This window comes from Lytechinus pictus, chromosome 18 (genome assembly GCF_037042905.1).
Source record: "Lytechinus pictus isolate F3 Inbred chromosome 18, Lp3.0, whole genome shotgun sequence".
Classification (NCBI taxonomy): Eukaryota; Metazoa; Echinodermata; class Echinoidea; order Temnopleuroida; family Toxopneustidae; genus Lytechinus; species Lytechinus pictus.
In genome coordinates, this window is record NC_087262.1 from 16040418 (window position 1) to 16068096 (window position 27679).

The 27679-nt window shown below is 36.0% G+C and overlaps 3 protein-coding genes across 3 annotated transcripts; 2 read left to right on the forward strand and 1 right to left on the reverse strand.

The window, feature by feature from the left end:
• Positions 1-559: 559 nt before the first annotated feature.
• On the forward strand, positions 560-4409 carry LOC129281266 (E3 ubiquitin-protein ligase TRIM45-like). The gene is made up of 2 exons (XM_064113342.1): positions 560-1018; positions 1638-4409. The coding sequence occupies exon 2, from the start codon at positions 1659-1661 to the stop codon at positions 3516-3518; it is 1860 nt and encodes a 619-aa protein (XP_063969412.1). The 5' UTR covers positions 560-1018; positions 1638-1658; the 3' UTR covers positions 3519-4409.
• Positions 4410-8976: 4567 nt separating this feature from the next.
• LOC129282226 (novel acetylcholine receptor chaperone-like) lies at positions 8977-12025 on the forward strand. The gene is made up of 2 exons (XM_054918154.2): positions 8977-9153; positions 11525-12025. The coding sequence occupies exons 1-2, from the start codon at positions 9043-9045 to the stop codon at positions 11927-11929; spliced, it is 516 nt and encodes a 171-aa protein (XP_054774129.1). The 5' UTR covers positions 8977-9042; the 3' UTR covers positions 11930-12025.
• A 4918-nt stretch (positions 12026-16943) lies between these two features.
• Positions 16944-27561, reverse strand: LOC129282225 (uncharacterized). Its single transcript, XM_054918153.2, has 8 exons — positions 27490-27561; positions 26971-27159; positions 25151-25290; positions 24608-24713; positions 24039-24127; positions 22460-22627; positions 19676-19843; positions 16944-18914 (listed from the first exon to the last, which is right to left on the reverse strand). The coding sequence occupies exons 2-8, from the start codon at positions 27077-27079 to the stop codon at positions 18792-18794; spliced, it is 903 nt and encodes a 300-aa protein (XP_054774128.2). The 5' UTR covers positions 27080-27159; positions 27490-27561; the 3' UTR covers positions 16944-18791.
• Positions 27562-27679: the final 118 nt, after the last annotated feature.

Below are 27679 nucleotides of genomic sequence, written 5' to 3' on the forward strand. Positions count from 1 at the left end.
GAATTCTGAAGAAATTGTGCCCCTGTAACTTTCAAATTCTGGATCCACCCTTTAGCTAAGCACTATTTGAAAATAATAGGTCGCATACAAAAGAAATAACAACTATAATCAAACATTGCGGGGACTGGAAAATACATGAAAATAAAAAAGAAGTGTACATTAATTATGTAAGACATAAAGGCCCGTATTCTGAAGTCAGGTTTTACTTAGACCACGGTCTAAGTGTGTGCTGAAATTATGGGAGCCAAAAATTCAAAGATTCTGTTTATTTTGTATCTTTGTTATGTTTACTATTTTGTTTCCTTTCACTTTCATAATAAAGAAAAATACTTCAGTTATCATTCCCAGATAAACTATGAATGATTTGAGTGTCAAATGAGTTAATAAATTGGATGGGTACTGTTAAGGATTTGTGCTCCAATTGGCTCTCCATAGTCAAACCAGGGTTTAATTTAAACCAGTGTTCAGAATACGGGCCATTATTGATTTTTCCATTGATAATCATGGACCATAATATGTGCCTGTACTTTGGACTTCGCAACCGCACGCGCGGACGTGTACGCTGAAGTTCAGGGGACCGTTCCATGAAAGTTGTCAACACTGACAAGTTGTCTTTCACCGACAATTACCATAGTAACAGTCAGAAGCCATAGCTTCTAACCAATCATAACCAAGGATTTCATTGAAATTGTCAGTGCTGACAATTTAGTCAGTGCTGACATCTTTCATGAAACACCCCCAGATATGACCAATTTTCTTGCTTTCATTTCACTTCCGCGTTCAGGAAATTTGGGCTAGGACGATTCATCAGCAGTACACTTTAGCATACAATTGCACAAGCTATGAAAGTGGGTGTGTATCGGTGCATTGCACCATCTGACAAAGAAGTGACATGCACTTGATCATTAATTGCCTCGTATCTTGAAATATCAGCATAAATCCTATACCTGCTCTATAGCATACAGAGTATTTCCTATGAGGTTACTTGTAAAGAACGTGTGCATATTCCGGCGAGAAGGTAAATAATAATCATTTTTTAATTGTATTGTATCACGAATTGTCTTGGTATCAGCCTTAGGGGGTAGATATTTAAAGATGCTAGTGCATTTAATGAACTTACTTATGACTCTGAATTCAGAATTTTAACAAGATTATATACCTTACTGAAGTTTACTCATATTAATCATTGATTAAGTGCCTTTCCATTTTGATGAATTCAATAAAAAACATCTGTAGTACCAAGCGCATGTGCAGTGTTGCTATGCCACAATTGCACCTTCCTCATCAATCTGGAAACACCAATTCTTTTATAGAGTTTTTTTACAGCAGAATAAGACTGATTAAATTCTTACCCCTAAATACAAGCAGTTCTGTAACATATTTTCAAAAAAACAAATCTTTATAAAATTAGGGTGTGAATTACGCATGTACATACATTTTCTACTTTATAATGCAACTATTTTATCATCATGTTATTGCTGTAATCTTGTATCTGAATAATTATTTTGTTCTGTTATATTAAGATATTGGTTTTTAATAAAAATAAACAGACAAACATTTGTATATAATCTTGGAGTGGAATAGGTTTTTTTTCAATTTCATCTTTCCATCGATCATTTCCTTTTTTAACTATGCAGGTTTGAGGTTGGTTCTCCAAAATGGCTGCTGAACTAAAGAAGGTGGTAGATCAAAACCTCGAGTGCCCCGTCTGCCTGAATATGTTCAACGAACCAAAGATCTTGAGCTGCTCTCATACCTTTTGCAAGGACTGCTTAGATTCTTTGCTCGGTTACCTCCCGGAAGAACTAAAACTATTATGTCCGGTTTGTCGGAGGGAAACCGTGGTTCCAGATGGAGAAGTGAGTAACTTACAAACAAACCTAACTGTAAGGGCGCTGGTCGAAGATGTCCAAACCCAGGTACAGATGTGTTCCAACTGCGATCAGGAGGATGCGGCTCCAGCTGCAGTATATTGCAAAGACTGCAGTGACTACCTTTGCGAATCCTGCCACAAGATGCACTCAAAGTGGGCCAAGTTCTCAAGTCATGCAATCGCAGCTGCCAAAGATGTCAGTACTGGAAAAGTTACTTTGAAGAGGCGGGGGCAGTGTCAGAAACATCCCGGTGAGGAGGAGGGATGCTTTTGCCTTGATTGTAATGGGTATGTCTGCTTCAGATGTAGCGTCCTAGATCACACGCAAGAAGGGCATAAGGTCTTGGAAGCAGTAGCTTATGAAAAGGAGCACAAGAAGAAAATTGAAGATATGGAAGCAAAGGCAGCGTCAAAGATCTGCGATGTCAAGAAATATGTTGCATCCGTTTCAGAACAGCGGCAAAGATTGCAGAATGTACAAGAAAATATCTGTCACGATATTGACGAAGCATATGAAGAAACTGCCAGAAAATTGGCCGAGAGGAAAGAAATACTGAAGGGTGTAGTTGAAAAACGAATAAAGAAATTCGACACCTCGTTGGAGGACATGGAACGGCAAGGCGATCAGCATATAGCCCAAATAGATGCAGTGTGTAGATTGGTAAAGAATGGTTTGAAGGTTCCTGTGCAAAAAGAAGCTCTTAGAACGCACAACACGCTCTTCAAGGAGATGGAACAGCTGCTAACCCGAGTAGACCCTGACGAGCAGAAAGCAAAACGAACTACCGATGAAGGAGAACAGCTTCGTTTTATTCGGAGTCAGAGAGGACTAGAGATAGGCAAAGTCCAAGGGGATTCCAGTTGGATCCTGCACATGGAAAGTCAGCTCCCTTTGAAGAACAGCATGCGTGGGATGACAGTATCACCTGCCAATACTGTCGACATCGGCTGCTGGACTGGAGGAATTGTGACCTTCTCGACCGCTGGCATCCTTCAAGAGATAGTACTAAAAGATGTCGAAGTGTGTGCCTTGCAGTTCACTCCTGATGGTGGATATGTCATACGTGACTTCAGCAATAACATTTCCCTCTACACACTGCATTGTTGCAAGAAGCTCAGAGTTAATTTCGTAACGCTGAGTGACGAAGAAGGCGGTCAAGGAGATCTCACAGTAGACAAGGATGGCAACATCCTCTCAAGCTACAGGACGACCAAGGCTATCCAGGTCTTCGAGCCATCGGGTGGGAAGCCAGTCAGGGAGATTCAGTGTCAAGGATTTGAGCCACAGCAGATATTTGCAATGAGTTCCAGGAACGCGATTTTGGTGAAGAGTGATGGGCACACTGTTCGAATTCTTGATGGTCATTCTGGTGCAACCTTGGACAGTATCACAAACGAAGGGGTGGATGCATATCCTGCCGTTTGCAAGGATGGCACGGTCATCATCGCCTGGGTGACTTACGAAGAGGGACGAGTAAGCATTGTCCAATACACGGGAGAACTGAAGGTCATCCAGAAGATCGTAACGAACTTCAAGATCACAAAGCCATCTCGTCCGTGGTACTACCTACAGGAGTTCAAGACTGGAGAGATTGCCTTCTGCACTCCTGGAAAATTATATATCTTTCGTGAGACCAAGGACTAATACATAAGATGTTATAGCCTGTGCAATTTGTCCCCTCAAAACGTCCTTGTGGTAAATTCAACATTATGTCTACATTGGAAAACATGGTTTTTCATCGTTATCAAACCACCCCCTCCCCCCTCCAGACCCCTTCAAGCTTTCACGCCATTTCATCGACTTATTATTTTAAAATAACTAGAGGCAACTGCTCTGAACAAAAATATCTTATTTGAGAAGATTTTTAGAAAATATCCGAGGCCAACTTGCCAACAGATTGGTTATTATGAATTCCTCCAAAGCCTGTATTCCCCTCCATTTGAGCGGATTTTAATGTACAGATTTCTTGAAAATTATTCTGATATATAATATATAGACATATATGATTGGTTCAATTTTAGGAGTGTTTCGTAGAACCACAGACTGATTGTCCTCAGTATGGAACGATAGAGTTTACAGGAACTTTTTTTTATTGATTCCAGAATTGTACGACAGCAAGTGAAGTGTTGAGGAGAAAATCGACAATGGGGAGGAGTCGCCTTTATTATAAGGTATACGCGGAAAGATTTTGAAAATGGGGGCGGGAATGAACATGCATAAAATCACAAATTAATGGACATTTCCAATAAATTTACTGAAAAAAGGGGGAAGGGCTTCAGCCATCCGCCGCCCAGGATGAATCTCATTTTTATTAAATAAATTGAATATGTATGTTTCATTAAATGACGAATATAATTACATTTGTAATCTTGAAAAGTTCGAATGACCTACCATCTTTTATTTATCAAAAGACATGAGTTAACTGCCTTCAAAGATAACTGGGAAGGAAAAAAGCCAAAAGAAAGGGTGATTTGTTCATAATGATGAATTATTTTAAAACGTGAATGAATGAATGAATTAATTAATTAACTAATTGATTAATTAATTAAATGATTAATTTATTAATTAACTAATTGATTAATTTATTAATTAAGTGAATAATTATGAATGAATGAATGAATGAATGGATGGATGGATGGATGGATGGATGGATGGATGGATGGATGGATGGATGGATGGATGGATGGATGGATGGATGGATGGATGGATGGATGGATGGATGGATGGATGGATGAATGAATGAATGAATGAATGGATGGATGAATGAATGAATGAATAAATGAACGGACGGACGGATGGATGGATGGGTGAATGAATGAATAAATGAATTGATTAATTAATTTGTGAATTATTCAGATTTCAAAACTTGATTTTCCGTGTTTTCAATAGTCCGGTTTTATTCGATTTCTCCAGGTCATATACAAGGTATTTGGGGCATGTAACCTCTTGTAAACATATTCAGGATAAGGAATATCTGTAGCCTGATTTGGGATTTGATCAAGTTTCACGTACACGCAAATTTATAACATCAGCATAATTCTTTCACTGCTAAGCTTCTTTTGTAATAATTCTTTAGAAATTATATTGATCAGTAGGGGATATCTTTACAAATTTATGTGAAAATGCTGTGAAAATGGCAATTTATAGGATTTAATCGCATTGCCCATTGTCATTTTGTGTGTGTGTGCATTCGTAATGGTAGGAAAATTGTGTTAATTTACCATGGAATGAGAGGTATCGATGCATTCATTAGAAATCAGTTTCGTAGTGCTAGTCCAGGATAGAAGAGGCATAACCTTGTTTTTTTATATATACAATATTTGTTGATGGTTTCTTGTCAATTCGAGGGTGCTGATTACGAATCTGAATGATGCCACCCGTGTAACCTTGAGCAATTTCCGCAAATTGGCAAAATCCAATATGGCCGCCAAAATATGCAAATTACCCATGAAAATCATAAAATTGTCCGCACATTGGCTATGAAATTCATGAAATTGTGTGGCAGGAGTGAAATACTCTGTCAAAAAATGATTTTTGACAAAATCTTTATTTTCCTGATATTCAAAATGGCCGCCATAGGCCCCTGTATACTCTATTATGTACAATATGAATAGGGAAAACCAATTTTCACAAAAATGAGCACTAAACTGCAAAAAATCGCGATGTATGAACGAAGTAATATATGCAAATCATCATTACTAACGAGATATATCATTTATTATGTCATATATGGGAACATTGCTGTATTTTGATATCTAAAATAGCCGCCACTGGCCCAAAAAGTATAGCGTATAATATGGCAATTGGGGGCCAAACAATTCACAAGAGTGATCACTAAAATGCATATTATTAAGATTAAATGAGTGGAATACTGACTAAAAACATAATTGTTAACGAAATATATTATTAATATGCCATGTATGGGATGAATGTTGTATTTTGATATTCAAAATGGCTGCCAAAGGCCCTAAAAGTATTATGCACAATGAGAAAGAGGAGCAAAGAAATCACAAGAGTGAGCTCTAAAATGCATATGTGATAAATTAATGGGATACTGTCTAAAAACGTATTTTCTAACAAAATATATCATTCAGGTTTCAAGTTTGTGTTAAATACTGTATTTTGACTTTCAAAATGGCCGCCATAGACATTAACTGTATTATGTACAATGCAAAGTGGGAAACCAATATTCACAGGAGTGAGCACCATAAATGCACGTAATAGTGATCTATGAGTAAAATATTGTCTGAAAGCATACTTTCCATTAAGATATATCGTTTATTCTGCCAGTTAGGTGATAAATACTGTTATTGGAATGTCAAAATGGCCGTTACAGGCCCTTACGGTATTATGCACAATGTGAATGGGAACAAATCATTTCAACAGATTTTGGCTTTGCTTGGCCAAATGGTGATGTATGAGTGAAATATTGTCTGAAAACATGATTTATAACAAAATGTATCATATCTTATGTAATTTAGGTGATAAATACTGTATTTCAACATTCAAAATGGCTGCCATATGCCCTTTTTGTGAACATTATTTGTCTCCATTCAAATAGCATATTATACGATAAGGGCCTATGGATGACCATTTTCAATTTAAAAATGCAGCATTTATCACCTTAATTACACAACATTATGATAATTATATCTCGTTAGAAACCATGGTTTTAGACAATATTTCACCCTCAGATCACAATTCACAATTATATGAAATATTTAGAGTCAAGCAAAGCCAAATTCTGTCAAAATTCTATGTCCCATGTTACAATGTACACAATACTTTGAGGACCTATGGCAGCCATTTTGGATTTCAAAGTACAGCATTTATTACCTCCACGACCAATATGTGATGTATTTAGTTAGAAACCATGTTTAAGACAATATTTTTACTCGTACATCACAGTTATATGCATTTTATGATTCTCACTCTTGTGAAAATTAGTTTCCCTATTCGCATGTTACATAATATAATTAGGGCTTGTAGAGGTTATTTTGAATGTCAAAATACAGTATTTATTACCTATATGGCAGATGAAATGCTATAATTTATAAAAAAATATGTTTTCAAATAACATTTTACTCATACAACAGGATTATATGGATGTCATAGTCAAGCAAATCCAAGTTTTTACAAAATTATATGTCCCCATTCACATTGTAGATAATACTGTTAGTGCCTAGGCTACAGAGGCCATTTTGAATTTCATAATACAGCATTTATCTCATGCATGACAAAAGAAATGATATGTCTTGCTATAAAACATGTTGTCAGACAATATTTACTCGTAGATCACAATTTCATGCATTTTATGTTTCTTACTCGTGTGAAAATTAGTTTCTCCATTCGCATTGTACATGATAAATATAGGGCCTATGGCGGCCATTTTTAATTTCAAAATGCAGCATTTATCACCTAAATGGCATATTAACAATTATGTTTTTTTTCATCTTAATAATATGCATTTTAGTGCTCACTCTTAATTGTCAATTTTTTGGCCCCGGCCATTGCCATTGTACATAATACTGTTTGGGCCAGTGGGCTATTTTTTATATAAAAATACAGCAATGTTCCCATATATGACATAATAAATGATATATCTCGTTAGTAATGATGATTTGCATATATTACTTCGTTCATACATCACGATTTTTTGCAGTTTAGTGCTCATTTTTGTGAAAATTGGTTTTACTATTCATATTGTACATAGTAGAGTATACAATGGCCTATGGCGGCCATTTTGAATATCAGGAAAATAAAGATTTTGTCAAAAATCATTTTTTGACAGAGTATTTCACTCCAGCCACACGATTTCATGCATTTCATAGCCAATGTGCGGACAATTTTATGATTTTCATGGGTAATTTGCATATTTTGGCGGCCATATTGGATTTTGCCAATTTGCGGAAAATGCTCAAGGTTACACGAGTGGCATCATCCAGATTCGTAATCAGCACCCTCGAATTGACAAGAAACCATCAAAAAATATTGTATATATAAAAAGACAAGGTTTGGTCAAGTTTCTATGGGGCCTATCCTGGACATGCGGCTTTCTTCTCTTTTATCACTCTGATGATTTTCAGAGTTCTGTTTTTTTATTGAGCCAAACCTCAAAATGCAAATTATCCTGCATGAAAATGAACCCCAACATGTCCTATTTCTTTGTCATAGATGCTGCTTAATTGATACGCTATTGTTTTATCTCATTTTCTTCGCTCAAACACTTTCAAGTGCTCTTCATAAAATATACCCTCTCAAAGTTTTGCCTTTCAAGTATAGGGACCTACGTAACGGTATGTCAAATAACTGTGATAAACAGGATGTATATATTGAAAAAGGAGCACATACTATGATGACTGACATATGATAACCTTGATTTCCTGGCAGTTCAGCTGATTAAATGAACATTAATTTTCAAATTTTTTTCCAGGCTGAAAATCATGATTGTGATAATATCAAACAGGCAAAACGTTGAAATTTTACTTTAAAAAAAGCGGAAAAGTAAATAATTTATGGCATTTTTATTTTTGGAGTATATTTTGATGAAAAGCTTCTTTGCGTGTCATCAAGAATAGGCCTATGCAATGTCTGGACTATAGCTGATGGAGCCATTTTCCCAACTAAGGCTTTTTTCTGTCGTATTCGTTATCCAACCTTTCTGCTTTTACATGAATATGATCCAAATAAGTAAGTATTTTTTTGGAAATAGAAATCTAAAAAGTTGTTTCATAAAATAAAAAAGAGCCATCGATTGATGTTGAATAACGGGAACTGCATGTGTATACTAGTATTACGTAATGTTGAGAGAGAGAGAGAGAGAGAGAGAGAGAGAGAGAGAGAGAAGATCTGAAAGTAGACGACAATTTGAGGCGAAAATCTTGATAATCGGCATAATAAGACTGAGGGTTTTAAAGCAATGAAAAATAATTAAATCAATGCGAATAATAGTTTAATATATAAATTAAAATATATTTTGATTATTATTAACGTGGAGTAAACAATTTATCAATTATTTATTTATTTAGTGTAGAAACCATCAAGCCTTATGACATGTATTAATATTGGCAATGTTTTCTTAGCTTCACGTGTAGCCTACTTCTTTTATTCTGTCGTAAACTTTAGAGACGACTCCGACGAATTTCATGTGAAATTTACAGTCCTAAAAATGGCATCTAAGTTGATAATTTTACTGTCTGGAGTCCTAGGCGTATTCTTTTTATATGCAGGTGTTTGCAAGATGTATCCTATGTTGGACCAAGACCTTCATTTATTAATGGTAATTATAATTTATTATTGCTTTAAATTTGTGCATGTCCCATGTGTTGAAATGTGTGTTTGTTCTTCATCGCTATTTTGCTTTAGAGTTGTGTATGTCCCATGTGTTGAAATATGTGTTAGTTCTTTAATCACTATTTTGCCGCGCCGTAAAACTAAAATGTGATACATCTACAAACATGAAGTGCATACTGGGCGTTGTGGCGTGCGCCTGTAATCCAAGCTGTGGGGAAGTTACAAATTGATGCAGAGGTTCGAGCCCTGGTCACGTCTTTCGGATGGTGACGTTAAAAGGTCGGTCCCAGACGTAAATAATCATATTTGATTGATACACGTCTGACAAAACTCAAATACACACACAAACTAGATAAGATGAAGCCAATAATGCTGTAGCCTAGGCATGACTCAATTTTTGTATGCTCTTTATCTTTACATTGCTCACAAATTAAGGTCCCGATCCCCCACCAAATTTCCAAAAAGTTACAAATAAATGAATAGATCTAAATTCTATTTCTAATTGATATCTAAATGAATAAATAAATTATGTGGGGTCTATTAATAACAAAATGAAATAATGAATTGTTATTTAGTCAACAATGCCCCGAGCCGGGATAGATCAATGCAATAATTGTATAAGATTTGACTTGAGATTTTGATACTCTTGTCGTACTCTGTCAGAGAGAATGAGTATGGTAATATAGCCTAATTCAATTGTTTTATTGGTATATAGAATTAGAGTCTTAGAAATATCTCTGTTTCATTAAAAAAATTTGATGAAACTTACTATAAAGGTCCCATACTTCACAGATTCCCCTCCCCCCCATGAAATCCTTGCTATCCAGGTGCTCCCAGGGTGACCAGAGGTTCCGTTTTTCCTGGGATCGTCCCGTATTTTGCTCCTTTGTCCCGGCGTCCCGACAAACCCTTCCCGGGACGCCTGTTTGTCCCGTATTTCAGTATATTGAACAAAATGTAGTTAATACATTTAAAAGTGACAAATTTTCATCAAATAACCAACAGATGACCAATCGATAACTAAACTTTTGCAAGTTCTGCGGTGATTTTCTTGCTAACCCGATACATTGCAAACTAACTGGCCTCCTGCTTGTGTGTGGCAGGCTACTAGCTAGGCATGTAGGATCGGAGCAGATTGTCAATGGTGCAAACAATGACATGATAAGCAGATTTTTACCAAAATAGTCACAAAATCGGCGGAAAATTTGGAGAATTATATTATGGATTCTCAGATTACTGATTTGGAGATGTAATCGGAGGAACAAGTTATTGAATTTTCATAACTAAATCTGGTTGTTTCAGCTTTCGTTTTGAGTCTTGTTGTGTATGATGCCGCGATGTTTCATCTTATTTTTAAGTTGACAATGTTTCACTTTGAAATTTAATTCATTTCTAATTCTAAAACATTTTAGTTTTTAAGATTTTAGAAATATGTTTAAAAAATACCAAATATCATTATTATTTTTGTCAGATGATTGGATTGTTTTTGTATGCTGGAAGTTTGATTTTTTTCATCTTTCTTTCTTTTTTATCCTTCTTTCTTCATCACTCTATCCTTCCTGCTTGCCCTTTTTTGTTCCATCTATCTTTATTTCCTGATCCTTTCTCTCTCTCTGTGTTCATTTTTATTTCATTCCTTCTTTCTCTTATCTGCATTCTATATTAAATTTCCTTTTTATTATTTCCTTCCTCCTTTCTTTCTTTAAACTTTTCTTTGCTTCCTTCTCCATTCCTCTCCTTTTTGTTCTTTTTCCCCTTCCATTATTTTCTTCTTCTTTTTCATTCTTTCCTCCCTCTCTTTCCTCTTTTCATTCTTTATTTTTTTCCTTCTAATTCCTTTCCCTTATTCTTTCTTTCCCTTCCATCCTTCCTTCCTTCCTCCCTTCCTGTTTTTCTTCTTTCTTTGTTTCTTTCTTTCCTCCTTTTTCTTACTTTCTTTTTTTTTCTTTCTCTCTTTTATTTTGTCTTTCACACATTTATTCATCTTCCCTTCCTTTCTTTCTATATTCAATTCAAAGAATGATGGAAACCTTTTTCTCTCTTTTATTCTTTTTAATCCCTCTTTTATTCTAACTTTTTTTTACTCTTTTTTTCCTTCATTTTCCCCTTCATTTTTTATTTCTTTATTCTCAATTAATCTCTTTTCTTTCGTCTTTTTTTCTCTCCTTCATTCTTTCATTCACCCTCCCTTCCAATTCTTTATATTTTTCACAAGTCTAACACTGTGTAGCCTTCTTTGTTGATCTTTTTTTGTTGATTGTCCCGTATTTCATTTTGTGAAATCTGGTCACCATGGGTGCTCCCAAAAATCTTTTTATTTCCTTTACATTTTTTTTTTTTTTTTTTTTCATCTTCAGAAAAAGCACTTTGTGAATTATGCTCGAGTGGCTCCACTTCGCACCAACCTCAACATGAAGATCAAGGCCAGCCAGTATCGCTCTGCCATCGGGAGCTTAGAGATTGTTGGTGGGTTTGGACTGCTCAGTATGACCGGCCGGACAGCACGAATGATCGGCTTTGTGATGCTCATCGCAGCTGAACTCTTCATGATTCATTCGTACCAGGCATTGGGTGATCCTATCCATAAATACCTCCGTTTAGTGGCCGCAGCCGTTCTTCTTACAGCCCAGATGATGTTTGAGAGATGGTATGCAGGAGGAAACGGGGAAGAGGAAAAAGCGTCCTCAACGACATTGAAAAAGAAGAAAAGAAGCAATAAGAATGAAGGTGTAACAAATGAAGAAAGCAAGAAAGAGAGCTGATAGTATTCTCTGATCTTTTTTTTCTTGTAATATTCTCTCTTGTTCCATCATATGTGTAATGAGTAAATGTAAATGAATATTGTTGTGGTTGGTCATTTTTTGCCAATTTTGTATTTCCATCACTAAAATTTTCAGCTTGTGTAAATGGCCAACTTTTGTTGCTACTACTAGCGAAAATGAAATAAAAATCACGACTATTACATGACAACTCATGAGCATAAAGTGTGATAAATGATAAAAGAAATGATGTATATGTGTACATACATGGTATAAGCCTGTTCACGGTTGTAAACTGCGCACGAGCAGAAAAAGGTCATTGGAGACAACCATGAAGGTGGCTTTCAAATTCACTGACATAGGCATTTGTGATTTGATGATTATTCATGTATTCCTTTCAAAATATTTATCACATCCAAGCTGAAGAGTAATAAATAGAGCCTTCATAATCACTGGTATTTGACAGTATAGCCTAAACAATTATAGTCAAATGTGCCAAAGGCAGACAATAAAACAGATTTCCAAACTTTATCCCTGATGTACTGGTCACCTGGGGCCCGTTTCTCAACACCTGGACAAGTTAGTCATATCTTTATCCACCAACCACGGAGTTAGTTCCAATCCGTACTAAACCCGTTTCACGAAGGGCTTCCTAACTAGAATCCCTTGATATCGATACTATCGGTAGAAAGAGCAGACGAGACGTAGCCTTAGTCACAAAATAGCATAATTTTTGAAAAGCAAAAATGTGATAAAACTGCAATTATTGTGATTAATTTGGAAATACATCTAATAAAAATAATAGCAGAGGCAAAATATGAACCATGCATACCTAAACCATGAAGACTTGAGCATCTAATTGCTGAGAAAATCAAATTATGAATATATCATTTCATGACTAAAAAATCACATGGGGACAATGAGATGGGTATCCCCGGGATAGTAAATTTTGATAGTTTACGAAAGTAAACCACAATTGTTATGTTTGTAAAATAATGATAATTATACGTTTATTTATGGTTCCAAACATCATCAAAATATAGTTTAAATTAATTTTTTTTAATTTTTTTACATACCGAAACACACGATTTGACAAATTCTTTGCATAAATTAGAGATAGAATTTATCAAAAATGTTGATAAGTGTTTGAAAACGACGAATACGAGTCCAGTTATGGATGACCTGCCGTGGTAAAATCTTTATCGATTCAATTACTTTACTATTTTAAAATGAGTGGTTTTGTTGCGTTTTACCAACAGTTTTGATAGTTTCTGTGCATAACAATTACTATTGAATGATCTATCACACCTGTTTTGCAATGTAATTTCAACTTCTATGAATGATTACGTAAGATTACAATTTTCAAATTTCGAGGCAATTTTGCATGTCATAGTCTACCCACGTGATGCCACTACGTCATTAAGAAAGAAGTTATGACAGGTTCGGAGGTGTCATAAATATTTAGTGAGGTTGTTGTACCCGATCTTGGTAAAGAGGGCTTCGTGAAACGGTTAGCGGACAAGTAGCTCACTATCTCCGATTTAGTCAAGAAGTTAGACTTATGACGGTGTTGAGAAACGGGCCCCTGGTCTATACAATGCCTTTTGTTCTTAGAATTTGAATACTCTACCGGTAAAGCTTACGCAACATCTACATTTGAAAATGATAGTGCTTATCCTAATGAAAAATCACAAAGGTCATTTGAGAAAAGTTGATCAACCGTGAACTGGCTTATTGATATGATGGTAACAGCTTGGACAACAATGAAATATCATGAATTTATATGGTTGATTGATGATTAAAAGGTACACAAGGTATACAATCAATATAAATTACTTTTTTTCCCCAACACTTTGCCCAATCACCATATTAGCTTCCAAAGGTTTGTATAGTGATCTGTTTAGTGATCTGTGTAGCAGTGCCAACAATAAAATATTTGGCCCAAATTCACATAGATTGGGTTGAGTTCTTCCATTGCTCAGAAGATTTCATGATATGTTTGTACTTAGATTAGTGACTTAATGTAAGTCCACACAGAAATGATTGCTTGCTCTTGGCAAAGGGCGCTGAATTCATGCTTGTTGCTATGTTTAGATCAAGCTTCTTCAAAGTAATTGGGTTGAATGCAGCATCATTTACAACACTTACACAGTATGAATGAAATTCTTTCTTGAGAAAGTTAAAGCCTGAACTATGGAATTATGATTCAACCCATGACCATCTATATGTACTTAAAAGGTCTACGTCAAAATGTCACCATGGTGCTTCCATCATGTGGTTTGTACTGAATTGTCCCAAGTGTTCTCTTCTGGAATAAATGGGTGATTTCAAGTTCGGTATTAACCTTTTGGTGTTGGTGATCTTTGCATTGGCATTGAACTTAAAATGATGCTGGTCCTTGGATAAACCTCATGAAATATCAAGCTATCAATTATGTTATTTGGCTCTCAAGCTCAGATAACAGGGAATCTTGCTAGGGAAAGCAAGATAAATTGTGCTTCAAACACCAACACCAGCAACAACACTGAACTTGAAATCACCTACATGTTTTGGGCAATTTTTTTTTTCAATTTTGAAGTTGACATTGTGGTGTTGGTGTTGGGCTGAATTTTATATCAGCACAACACTACACTTCCAATGAAGCCTGGGGGGGCGTTTTATCCGACAGTTACCATAGGAACAGTGCCTCTCTGCCAATCAAAATCATGGAAAGATGTCAGATCTGACAACTTGTCGGATGAAAATATTGATGAAACGCTCCCCAGGACTTGGAGAAATGTTACTTCTTGTTGAGCTAGTACTATCCATGATGAATTTGGATGATTTGTATAAACTCAATCATGTTAGGTGTTGAAGCTGTGGAAAGCAATCTGAATTCTGACCAAGCACCAACAATGAATTTTAAGTCACCCATTGTATGGTATGCTTGAAAATTCATCCTACTTAGAGATATGTCAGGCAAGCTACCATACATGAATATAACATTGACATCAGTGTGATATATGTGTACATTTTTCTCTAAAATATTTTACTGGTCCTAAATATTTCTTGCTTCTATTCATTCCATGATTAGTTTTGTTTCACCCTTACTGTGATATACTTGAGTATTCATTTTCTTTATTATTTTTTTATTACTTTCATTCTGTTTATATTTTTCTTTTATCAATGTATTCATTTTCTTAGTTAATTGATTCAATTACTTTTTATTTCATCTCTTTAATTAATTCATTCATTTTTTATCTATCATTCAATATTTCATAGATATTATTTTTCTGTTTTTATTTTTATTTATTAATCAATTTATTTATATATATATTTTTTTTTTTGAGGGGTGGGGCTAAATCACCCTTGGGCACCACATCTATTGTATCACTGTTATTTGCTCATCCTAGGCTTACAAAATTGTTTTGTCCATTCTTTCCTTTTTGCCAAAAAAAATTGTGTCATTATTCATACTGAAAGCATTCTGTTATGTGATGTTTGAAATTGATGATTCATGGCAATAAATTTATAATTTTATGACTTTTATCATGATTGTATTATTGTATAAGTTATTTGTTGGTTTCTTTTCTTAAAAGGGAAAGCTGTAATAAAAGAAAAAAAAAGAAATACAATGAGAGATTAGAAATTCATAGTTATAATGGATCAAAACTTCATAAATACTTGAGTAAGTGGCATTTGAAGAAAAAAAAACAGCATATTTCATTGAAATTGGACATAAAATAAGATTGTTATGACATTTTAGAATTCAAATTTTCATTTATTTTTACTAAATGCACATTGTTCTATAGAAATGAGGGACCCAGTGGTGTCACACACTATCTTTTCGAAAATATATCAATTTTTTTTCTTCAATAGTGTAAAACTTGTTTGATGATGATCACTTAATGTACATGTAGGTAATTACTCATTATTGTATCCCCCGAACAGAGTTCGGATGATACTATGGATTTGGCCTCGCCGCGTCCGCCGCAGAGATTTCCTTGTGAGCGCTCTACCAGCTGCATTTCTTCCCCGATCATCTTCAAAGGTGGCATGAAGGTCCATTATGTTAAAGCAAAGCCGCCTATTGATTTTGGTGTGGGCGGAGACACCGTTGCCATGGTAACAAGAGTTTTTGTGGAAATAGCAGAGATTTCCTTGTGAATGCTCTACTGGCTGCATATCTTCTCCAATTATCTTCTGATTTGTCATGAAGGTCCATTATGGTAAAGCAAAGCCGCCTAATGATTTTGGAGTGGGTGGAAACATGGTTGCCATGGTAACCATATTTTTGTGGAAAATTTGGTAAAACCTGTAACTTCTGCTTTTTTTCCAGTTTGTCGTAACAGTTGGCACACAGAAGCAATATTACGAGGTGAAGCGAAGATGCCTATCATTTTTGTCGGGGGGTATTAGGGTTAGGTTTATAAAATATATCCAGATTAAATTAATTGTATTCCCCAACAGGTGATATTGGACAATATTTTAGGTTCTGCAGTCACGCTGCTACGTCATATTATTGTCATCAAATTTGGTACCCGCAGGCAAAATGTGGGCAGGGTCATTGTCGCCATGACAATTGTATTTATTTGTCAAATATCTGTGTAAGCTCTATATATTGCAATGACGGATGACGCGGTGGGTTAGGGGGATACATGTGCTCGGCCGCGCGACCTGCCGAGCATCTCTAGTTATTTTAATTTTTATCTGTGAAGAATGAAGAGCTATAGAAAATGTAAATATTTCATATTGTGTTTAATAAAATACAATAGAAATAGTGTATATCATAGATGATGGTCTCATTTGCATAAAGGCCAGGTGTGCACATAAGTTAAAACGAGCAAAACTTTTGGCTTTCACTTCAAATTTTGATGAAATTTTTAGTGATATACTTATTTAGTTTCATCTTTGATTTACAAATTAGCTTGTTAGGCTAGACTTTTGTCTTTAAAATAAACTTGACATAGGGGTTTAACTCTCCATCATTCATACAATGTCATCAAGTCATACAATAACTTACACATGGACTTCTTTTCCACATCTTGCTTTCAGCTCAAATTCACTTTATTTAAATACAAACACACAAATGCTTAAAGCACACTTATAGTACCACATCAACATTGATAATACATATTTGTAGGTTTTTACAAGGTGGTGGATGAGTTTGATATTGAGTACATCAAAATAAATTATTGCACACACAAAGAAATATAATAATCTGAACAGAATATAAATGTACACTTTCTGGAATGCTACAGGTATGTCACTGACTGTACAAATAATACATAAATATTTACACCTAAAATGTGTAAAAACTCATAACTTAAATCTTCTATGCCTGGAAAACTAGTATTTGTAGTAACTGATGAATTCAAGTTGGAATGGAAAAAAAGAAATTGTGGACTAGTCATGGCGGGCCTCAAAAACTTGAGTGTTATGTTTAACATCAAAATTAAGTAAATATGGTTGCCCAGCCTATGTGCAATGTTGATGATGATTGCTAGACTACAAAATACATTACAATTAGGACACATTTTGCTTTAAGTGCAAAATGAGATAACTACCATGACATTAATAGCCAACTACTGTTCAATCCTAAAATAGGCAGAAATCTTAAAACCTCAAGGAATGATTGGCAACGAAACTGATGGAATTTTAGATAAATGATATTCTATTTTCTCCTTAAATGATGATGATGAATATGATTATCATTTTCATTTGGCAGTTTCATAACAATGAAAACAGTAATAATCATTACATCTTGGTATTTATTCAAAGTATTTGTTAATTTATCACATCTCCCATTATTTGTCAGATATACTTCATACTTCATGATATGATATAAGGAGTCTGGACCCTGTTCTACATATAGTTAAAATTGATTGTAAATTTATAGAATACCATTAAGAGTTGACTTCTGATTTTGAAACATCATCACAATGACTATTTTTGTAACTTACTGGACTATCTTATATTTCACTTAACACCAGACTTTGAGAAACCCCTGTAATATATCTATGTGTTTGGGGGCGGGCTCATCCAATTAAGAAGTGCCATTGAATCAAATCATAGACATTCATTTACTGGATTCAACAAAAATCAAGCGAGGGTAAATAGATAATGACTACAATATGGGGTAAGGAGTGAATATCCCTAGCAACGACATAACTATTGGTCATATTGACTCTTGATGATGAAGAACACCTGTGAATTGGTAAACATCCTATAGATGTCGGGTTTCCCATGAAACTTGACACTAAACAATTTTTAATTGATCACTGCTGCTGTAAACTTGTAAGAAGAGCTGCTAAAAACTCAGCTGCTTTTAGTATTGAATACAAATATGCTGCAGCATCCATTACATCTTTGCAAAACAAATAGGGAAATCACCCTTGCTAAATCTCTTACTAAAACTTGCCAAGAGTCACATCACCAACACTTCTGATAAAGTAAGTGTTCAGCGCTGGAAAAGCAAGTATAATAATAATTATTTACTATTTAGTAGTAATAATAATAAAAAGATTGAATTGTTTTGATAATCTGTAAGGCTGAAACATTGAGCCTTTCCATACATAACAACAAGAAATGTATGCTTCAACATAATTGGGCCTGTTTGATTAATCTTTGGAAATCTTACTTCCTGGAGAATCAATAAACATGCATTTCTATGGGATGTTTGCACATATGGTTTCGTGACATGATAATAGCAAGACTCCTATTTGGCAGTATCTGAAGCTCATAGCGATCTCCGTAAACAAGTCCTTTGTTCTATGTCCTCAACAAAGAAACGTCCATGAATTTGAATTTCTTGGCAACTCTTTAATAGAACCAGTATGGAAATTTTCATTATACAAGTGATCATGAAAACGTTAAATTTTACTTTTTATGACTGAAGCAACATGGCCAAATCCTCCATACCACTGGACAGTAGGGCATCCTTCAGCGTTTCCTTGTTAACGACCGCATCAGTCTTGTCACGCCAAACTTTCAAGAGCTCGAACAGATGCTGAGTGGGAAAGAGGGAAATTAGCAGAGATGATAATAACCCATGGTATTCATTTTTCAAAGTAAATCTGGCAATATCTGAACTTTTTTGATCTGCAATCTAATTGAGTGACAGGTACTTTGGAGGACTTTTCTGGAGCTAGAAATCCCTCGGACCATCACATACCTTTCTTCTCTGACTTCATCATGCTACTTGTTACCAAGACAATCCCCAACAACTTTCAACTCTTCTCTTTTTCTATGGGGAAGAGGGGTCGATAGATACATTTTCTTACTATCAGGGACTAGGTAGCCCTCAACCCACCATATATATATTTACACTGCACAAACACACCTCTACTTGTTAGCAGAAACATCTCCAACAACTTTCTATGGGAGGGGGGGGGGTGGTTGATAGCTATAACTATCAGGGGCTAGGTAGCCACTCGACCCATTCTACACATCTATTGCTGCACTGAACATACCAAATCATGCTTCTTGTTAATACCAAGGTGATCCCCACGTCTTTGATTTCTTATCTTAACAGGGGGGAGGTAAAGTTTTTGATATTTTGTAGGTTAGATAGCGCTCCATCCTGTTGTACATTCTTTCGTTGTTGCACTGATCATACCTCATCATGCTTTTTGTTACCAAGGTGATCTCCAACATCATGTAACTCTTCTTCCAGGGGGGAAGATGCTGGGAGGGGTATATTTTCGAAAATTAATGGACTAGATAGCACTCAGACCCAATACATACATTTTTTCGATGCACTGAACATACCTCATCATGTTTCTTGTTACCAAGGCGATCCCCGACATCTTTGATCTCCTCTTCTGTGAACCCGAGTTTATTGACAAGAAGAAGCCAGTCCCGATTCCTAGCGTTACCAGCGACTCGCTGTAGAAGAGACATTGACGGTCGATTGTCATCGGAAGACACTCTCGAGTTCTGCAGAATACATAACAATCATCAAGCGAAAACATGTTAAATCTACCACATATCAATGTAAAACTTTAGCAACACTAATGAAAAAATATTGTTACATAACCCCTTTCATGTTCATGGAATACAGAAAAATATCAAAGGTGGTGGTGCCATACTAGAGGAGCCTTAGGCCAGAGATTGAACTGCACAAGGTTGAATGAAATATGACCAGTGGCGTAACAGGCGGGGGGGCAAGCTGCCCCCTAGGCAGATCTCACCGGGAAAATTAAAAAAAAACGGGAAAAAAGAAAAGGGAGGGAGAAAGAAAAAAGTGAAAAGAAAACGAAGCAAAAAAAAATTAAAAAAAATTTAAAAAAAATAAATGGAAAAGGAAGGAAAGCGGGAAAAGGAGCGAAAGAAGAACATTAATTTTGAGAAAGAACAAATCATTCCGAAATAGGCCTATGTAATGCAACGGTATGAAGGGAAATTAATTAAAAGATGACAAAATGGCAAACAATAGCGGGAAATGAAGGTAGAATGGAATTAGTCAAAAGCTAAATTGGAATACAAAGAAAAGGAACAAGAAAAAAACACCTTAATAACACGACCGGGCTGCCGAGGATTGAAAATAAAGAGCGGGAAGATGGACTGCATACAAAATTGTGCTATAAGCTTGCTAACTTTTATGCAAATAAGCTACCGGGGCTTTGCCCCAGACCCCACGCAGTAGGGGTTCTTCATCTATAACTTTCAAATGGCTCTATAACGCCCCCTGTAGGGACCCTTCATACATTAAGCTTTACGTTCAATCACTGGCGTACAGGCGCAGGGTCTTGGTTCCACACCCAAGAGGAAATAAAAGAAATTATAGGAGACAACGAGAGCGGTGTTGGCTCAGTCGGTAACGCGTCTGCCCGTCGAACCAAAGATCGTGTGTTCGAGTCCACCCCGGGCGGATGACTGAAGTCAGTGCGTTGTGTGTAAACGTCTCTCCCATGTTTCATAGATGCAGGCTATGTTACAATGGAAAACACTCCGTCCCTCGGATAGGACGTTAAATGGAGGTCCCGTGTAGAGGAGAGTCACCACCTTTGCACGTTAAGAACCCAATGCACTATTCGTACAAGAGTAGGGGGAAACCCCGGTGTAGTGGTCCACCTGCATTCCCCCCAATCAGTTATATCGGGAGGAGAGACCTGCGGGTCACAGTGATTCATTTCGCTTTTCGCCTTCCAGGCACAGGTGACGCCAAAACAAATAATAATAATAATAATAATAATAGTATAATGAAATGTGTTATTTGCTGAATATAATGGAAAAATCTATCACAGAATTTGATTTCATTAGGCAATTTTTTTTCCAGCTCGCTTTGCTTGCTGGCGACTTTTTACCAATTTTCCCACATTGCTATATTTTTCCCCCTCATAATATTTGGTTCAACTGGGTTGAATAAATGTGTTGTGCCAAGCTATATTCTGTATATACCCGCGATTTGATTAAAAATAGCGGCAATCTGCGAGGTTTAAATGGCTGTGATATCAAGAAGTTCCGGGGGCTCCGCCCCGTACCCCAACCGCATAGCACTACCGTGTATATGAATATGGAAGGGTTGGGCCATGGTCCCCAAAAGTTCTACAACCAAGAAAAAAAGAGGAAAGAAAAGCAAAGGAAAAGTGTAGGATATGATTTTATTTACTGAATATATAATGTAAAAAAATATCTCAAAGTAAGATTCTCATGAAAAGGTGATTTTTTTTCTCGCTCGCTCAGGACTTATATTAAGCAGCTTTTTAGCACATGCGCCATACTGCGCCCCTTTTTTTTTTACTCTATCACGCTACAGCCGCAAATAATCCTGCTCACAGTGGCGTACGTCCAGACCACAAAAAAAAAATGAATGGAAAGAGAGAAGAGTGAAATATACTATTTTCTGGATATCATGTTAAAATATATCACAAAATTGGATGTTTGTATTAAAAATGTCAAAATTTTTGCTTGTTGTTTCGCTCGCTCGCAACTTTTTTAAAAGATAAATTCTGCCCGATACCCAATATCTGCCCCTCTCAAAATCGTCGCCTTATTACACCATTACGCCTGTTTATACCATGATATGACCAAGAAATTTTTGGCTCTTGCCCCCCCTGGCCACCGACCCCTGTTACGCCGCTGAATATGACACATGACCAGAGATAATTTTAAACATTTTGTAAGAACAAGCAGAGAGTAACAGTATCATCTTTTGAATTCAATGGTATAACTAGGCTAAGCTTTAAAACAATGAATCAAATTTTTGTTTCTTCTAGAAACATAAAATTAGGTTTGGATCTTTACGGAACACTAAAATCAATGTCATTGTCGTAATTTATTGTGATTGTAGTAATTATCAAATCCATAACAATTGAAGCATTTTGACATTCTATATACAATAAAATACAAAAGAAATAAATGAAACTGATGAAATTTGTAGGCATGTTAAGAAAGGTCGTCATAAATCTTTACATTTAAAATTTGATCTAAAAGAAAGACAGTGTTTTCACTGACAACTTTTGAATCCTTGCATATGATTGGCTGACAGCAACTTTGTTTATAGTGAAAGCCACTGACAAGGCACTCCATGAAACTAGCCTCAGTAATTACCTTGGATGTAGGTGACCCTGAACTAATGGGGTCAAAGGTCATAATCTGCTCCACCACGTTGGTAGGCATCTTCTTCACCCATCGGACAAAGTCTTCCTCACCGATTGACCCTTGACCTTTGACATCTACTTCCTGCATGAAGACCCGGGCTGTCCTTGAGATGACTGCCTATAAATAATGTGGAAAGGGTGATATTTATGATACATAAGTTTCTTTTCTTAATAATACATCAGTGAACATAGCAAGACACTATGGGTGGAATTCTAATAGCCATGGTTAGGTTAAACATGGGTTACCTTAGACGATACTTTTATGGAGTGCCAGTTATCAACTTATTCATCAATTTCAATTTTTCTTATCCTTCCTGAAAAAGTTGTAAAAAAATTTATTGCATCCTGAAATGGAAAAAATAGGAGAATACAAAAATACAATGATTTTCAATCAATTAATTGTCACAAATATGGAAGAAATATTATGAAGCCAGCTTTCCATAAAAGTGTGGTTTAAAATTGCAGTTTAGACTAAGGTCAAACCTAGGTTTAATTATCAGAACACTGCCCAGAGTGATAAGTCTCATATTGTTATTGAAGGCTTAACACAAACCCCCTTTCCCCTCGGAGACTTGTCCCATATTGTTCTCAAGGAGAGAAAATACATGCAAATGAAAACAAGAGTGTCGCTAGGGCGGGTACATAATACACCTGTCTGTAACGCAGAAAATTGAGTTATTGGTCAAGCAAGAAAAGTGGAAGGTGGCGACTTCACCTTTGACCTTCTGACCTCAAAATCAATAGAATTGCTGGGATCCATGCTAGTATCATACACACTAAATTATATGAGCCTAGGTTATGTTCCACTAAATTTATCGCATTAACAAAGACTTCAGAATGGTAAGATGAAAACATTTCACTGTGATCTTGACCTTTGACCTTTTGACCTCAAAATCTATAGACTTCCTGGGATCCATACTAGTATCCTACACACCAAATTATATGAGCCTAGGTTAAGTCAAACTGAAGTTATTGCGTTTACAAGGAAAAGTTAACGGATGGACGGACGGATACCGAGCGTGATATCATAATACGTCCCGTCTAAGAAGGGTGTAAAAAAAAGCTGATCCAAAATCATGTTGAAATGAGCCAAAGAACGGACACAGTCTTAAACATCTTTGCTCACACATACATTTCAATACCATCCTCTCACCTGGGTTGAGTGCAGCACAATGTAGATAAATTTCTTGATGAAGGAAAACATGCCCCGGCTAGGCTTTGAACCCATGAGCCTCTGTTTGAACCACTAGACCACGGAGCACCGTGGCGAATATTGCCGAGATAAAAAGCATTTTGCTGCCCCCATCTTCGAATAAGCACCATACTTGGGATAAGTATCTTTGAGAAGCCAGCGAACACACATTTTGCTCCATTTATCTTGCCAATTACCTGCCTTCAAAGCAAGTTCTGCAGACGACAGTTCCAGGCAATCTAGGGAATATATCAGCCATAGGATTTTATTGGACGGGTTAGGTTAGTAAGTATAGCGGTCTATATTAGTGCTAAAGGAAGTCTTAAGAAAGTATTACCTCACTAGTATCTGTGTAAATCTCCTTCAAAATCTCTGTCAGGATAGGTAGCGTGATTGCATTTGCATTGTTTAGAACCCGAAAAGCACCTAAGGAAAGAGAAAGAAAGAGAGTGAGGGAAAGGGAGAGAAAAAAAAAGAAAAATCATTGACATTAATTAACATTTTTTAAACCTGGAAAAGCTACACCAATTTTATTATTTGCATATTCACGTTAAAAATCCCAAGAAATCATGCAACTTTACCTGAGAAGGGGGGGGGGGCTCAGGGGACTTCATTAAACTATATACTGCATGGTACAAAAAAAGTAAAAAAAACTAACATCTTTATTGTAACTTTTCGCCTGGTAAGCCCCCCCCCCAAAAAAAAAAAAAAAAAATCACATAGCCCCTGTACTTTCTGAATAAAGTCTATACTTGAGGATACCTGTTGCCAGCACTGACAAAGTAATTTGAATTGAATGGACTGGTGACAAATATGATAATTCGATAAAGCAAGTACAGTAGATAATCATCCTTTCAAAGAATGTGCACTTTTTTCACTAGATAAAAACATAATTAATTAAAGTACCTCTGACTCTTGTCTCAATGTTACTGTCACTGAACCATTTTGTTGCGTTGCAGTACGTCTGGAATGACACACCCCCATTCTCAGTCCTTGGGAACTGCATCAGTATCTGTAGTTTGGGGATGGAAACATTACGGTACTCTATAGGGATTGCTAGTGGACAACATAAATGATGATGAAATCAGAATAGACTGATGAATTGGCTAAAAGATAAGGATACGAAGTAAAAACAAAATAGCTATTGGCATGAAACTGATTTAAATATCCAACTGACATAAAAAATACATGAGACAAGACAATCTGGTAATTTAATCCGCTCAGATTTCTGATGACTTTGCAATATGTAATTAAATCAAATTTCAAATAGTCCTAAATAACCATAATATAATCTATGCTATGGGCAGCATTGTTTTACAGGACCCCTGTGTAAGGTGTCTAGTATTCAACACTGCCAATGATCCGGGGGGGGGGGGGGGGACATTCCCCCCCCCCTGCCCTCCCTTTGATTTTCTAATTTTCAACAGGAGCCTGTGGGTAATCACATACCTTGTCAATGAAGTTTTTCTCACTAGAACTTCCCATCTTCGTGCTAAGACTCTTAAGGGTGTCAGCTGACAGCTCACCATTGCTGCTGCTCCCAATCTTCTGAAATGCATCCCACAACTTCTGGACCTGCTGATTAGTCACTTCATGGTGACAAAATAAAAAATAATAATAAAAATGAGAAGAAATAGTACCGGTAAGTAACAATAATGTTAATTATGATGATAATGATGATGATGATGAAGATAATGATGATGGTGGTGATGATGATGATGATGAGGATGATGAGGATGATGAGGATGATGATGATGATGATGATGACGACGATGACGATGATGAAGATGAGGATGATGGCTGATAATAATGATAATGATCAATAATGATTATATTTTGCCTTTTCTAAAAAAGTAACAACTATAGTAAACAAACACAATATATATTACACAAGTACAAAAGGTACAACAAATCTACTTTTACTTCCTCTAACTTCTTTATTTACCGGTATATCAATTTTGATAATCTGATTGATTACTAAATTTGGAAAATAGTACATGTATAATGCTCATAGTTATACAAATATATATATATATTTTTTTTTTTTTGGGGGGGGTAAAATATGGACATATATACATTTACTATTCATGATTATTTCTGTTCTGTCAGACGACACAAAAATATAATTTTTCGATGTTCAAGATGAACACTGTTCTTAGCTTAGCGGATAGGCCTACTTTCAGGTAGCTCTACTCAGTCTAATGCCAAGAATAACCTTAATTAATAATAACCTTTAAATGCTAAACTTTCAAAGAAATCCCTATACATGTAAATTGTCATTGTCATGCAAATTATAAGTTGGAATAAAAGTAGCTGGAAAAACAACCAGTTTGCAAAAAAAGAATAACCTCATCAATATTTTACCCGATGTAGCAATATTTGCTAGAAATATCTGACAAATTTTCATAATAATATGATACCAAGTATCAAGCACAGAAGAGTATGCATATATAGTAACTGCCCTATATAAATGAACATGATATTATTCATTAAAATTGTTATATTATTGCAGGATTTCAATAGCTTCAAAAGATCAAACAGTGTCCTAAAAAAAGAAAAAGAAAACAGCAATATGCTCTAATTTTAAGTAACTTTTTTTAGCTAAGTCCAATGGTTCAACCAAGTGTAATCAAGTACGAGTGTCCAAGCCTCAATAAATGTAAAAACCATTAAATGAGACAACAAAAGTGGTCTTGATAAACAAGTGGATTTTATGAACAGGTTCAATATCAATACTAAATGTTACTATGGAGAAAAATATTCAAAGGACAGGCGGTTGTTCTAATCAAGTGATTACTTCATACATCAGGGGGCAGTTTCATAAAGCTGTCCGTAAGAGTGAATGACTTTTAACTGGTGATCCTTTCTTGTGGTAAATGATATTCACTATTATATGTTCATTGTTGATAATTTAGCGCGTAAGAAAGGTTCACCAGTCATTCTGAAAGTCGCTCTTAACTTATTGAGCAGCTTTATTAAACTCCCCCCCCCCCCCCCGATCGACACATTAAAACTGTTCGAGCAGCTTATCAGAATTAGGGGGGATCAGCATGTTCCCCGGCCCTCACCAACTAAAATATCAAAATTGATTGCACATCCTCTTTTTTATGGGGTGCAGAAGAATGTGGGGTAAAAACTTTGAATGAGACATTTAAGTTCTTAATTTGAGTTTTGGTTGAAAAAATCTGAAGAAATTCACCTCTATATACTTTCTGTGCCACCCTCCCACCCCATCCCAACACCCCTTGCCTCAGTTTCACATTTCTTACTCTTGGATGCTTCTGCATGCTTGGAAATCCATTCATCACTGGATGGGTGGACCATTTCAGAAACAATACCTCCATCATTTCCTGCAAAGTTAGAAGCCACAACCCCCATTCCGGATATTGAGCTTGATGATCTTCTATATTGGATCACAATCGTCTGCAATAAACCTGAGCTGCGACTGCAAAAGTTCTCTGAAAGGAGCATGACCAAAAAAAAAGATGTGAAATTAATGAATAATGTTGTCGTTGATTTATTTTGTTCAACAATGAATAATGTCGTTGATTTATTTTGTTCAACAATGACAGCATATCCACATTAACATGATTAATCATATTAAGTTACAACATAAAACATGAACAAAATCAAATTTGACATATTCATTATATTGTGATCCATTCAAATAACAGTTCACTTGACATTGGCATCATGCATTTACGCCACCCATTTGGATAGTGCACTGTTGTGAAAATTTCAATACTAGTAAACTGTAACGGGGAAAAGAGTTTAAAAGCTTTACTTACAATACATCCAGCAAAGGCCAGTCAGTGCATGTCAGTCGTGGAAGAAAATTATAGTCGCACCTTTGGCCGCACCGTACCGTACCGCGCCGCGCGCCGCGCCGGTGTCGTCTCCGTTTTATGTCAACAATACATACAAAGCATGTGACAGCCAATGTTGATGTTTATAGTCTAAAATAACAGTCCTGTTTAC

What these genes read in the sequence shown, in the direction of transcription:
- LOC129281266 (XM_064113342.1), top strand. Translation starts at nt 1,659, where the DNA reads ATGGCTGCTGAACTAAAGAAGGTGGTAGATCAAAACCTCGAGTGCCCC.
- LOC129282226 (XM_054918154.2), top strand. Translation starts at nt 9,043, where the DNA reads ATGGCATCTAAGTTGATAATTTTACTGTCTGGAGTCCTAGGCGTATTC. An exon ending in AAGACCTTCATTTATTAATG is followed by an intron (nt 9,154 to 11,524) that starts GTAATTATAATT and finishes TTTCATCTTCAG; the next exon opens with AAAAAGCACTTTGTGAATTA.
- LOC129282225 (XM_054918153.2), bottom strand. Translation starts at nt 27,079, where the DNA reads ATGGGGGTTGTGGCTTCTAACTTTGCAGGAAATGATGGAGGTATTGTT. An exon ending in TTTACACAGATACTAGTGAG is followed by an intron (nt 22,628 to 24,038) that starts GTAATACTTTCT and finishes CATTATTTATAG; the next exon opens with GCAGTCATCTCAAGGACAGC. An exon ending in GTAACAAGAAACATGATGAG is followed by an intron (nt 18,915 to 19,675) that starts GTATGTTCAGTG and finishes TTTCCCACTCAG; the next exon opens with CATCTGTTCGAGCTCTTGAA.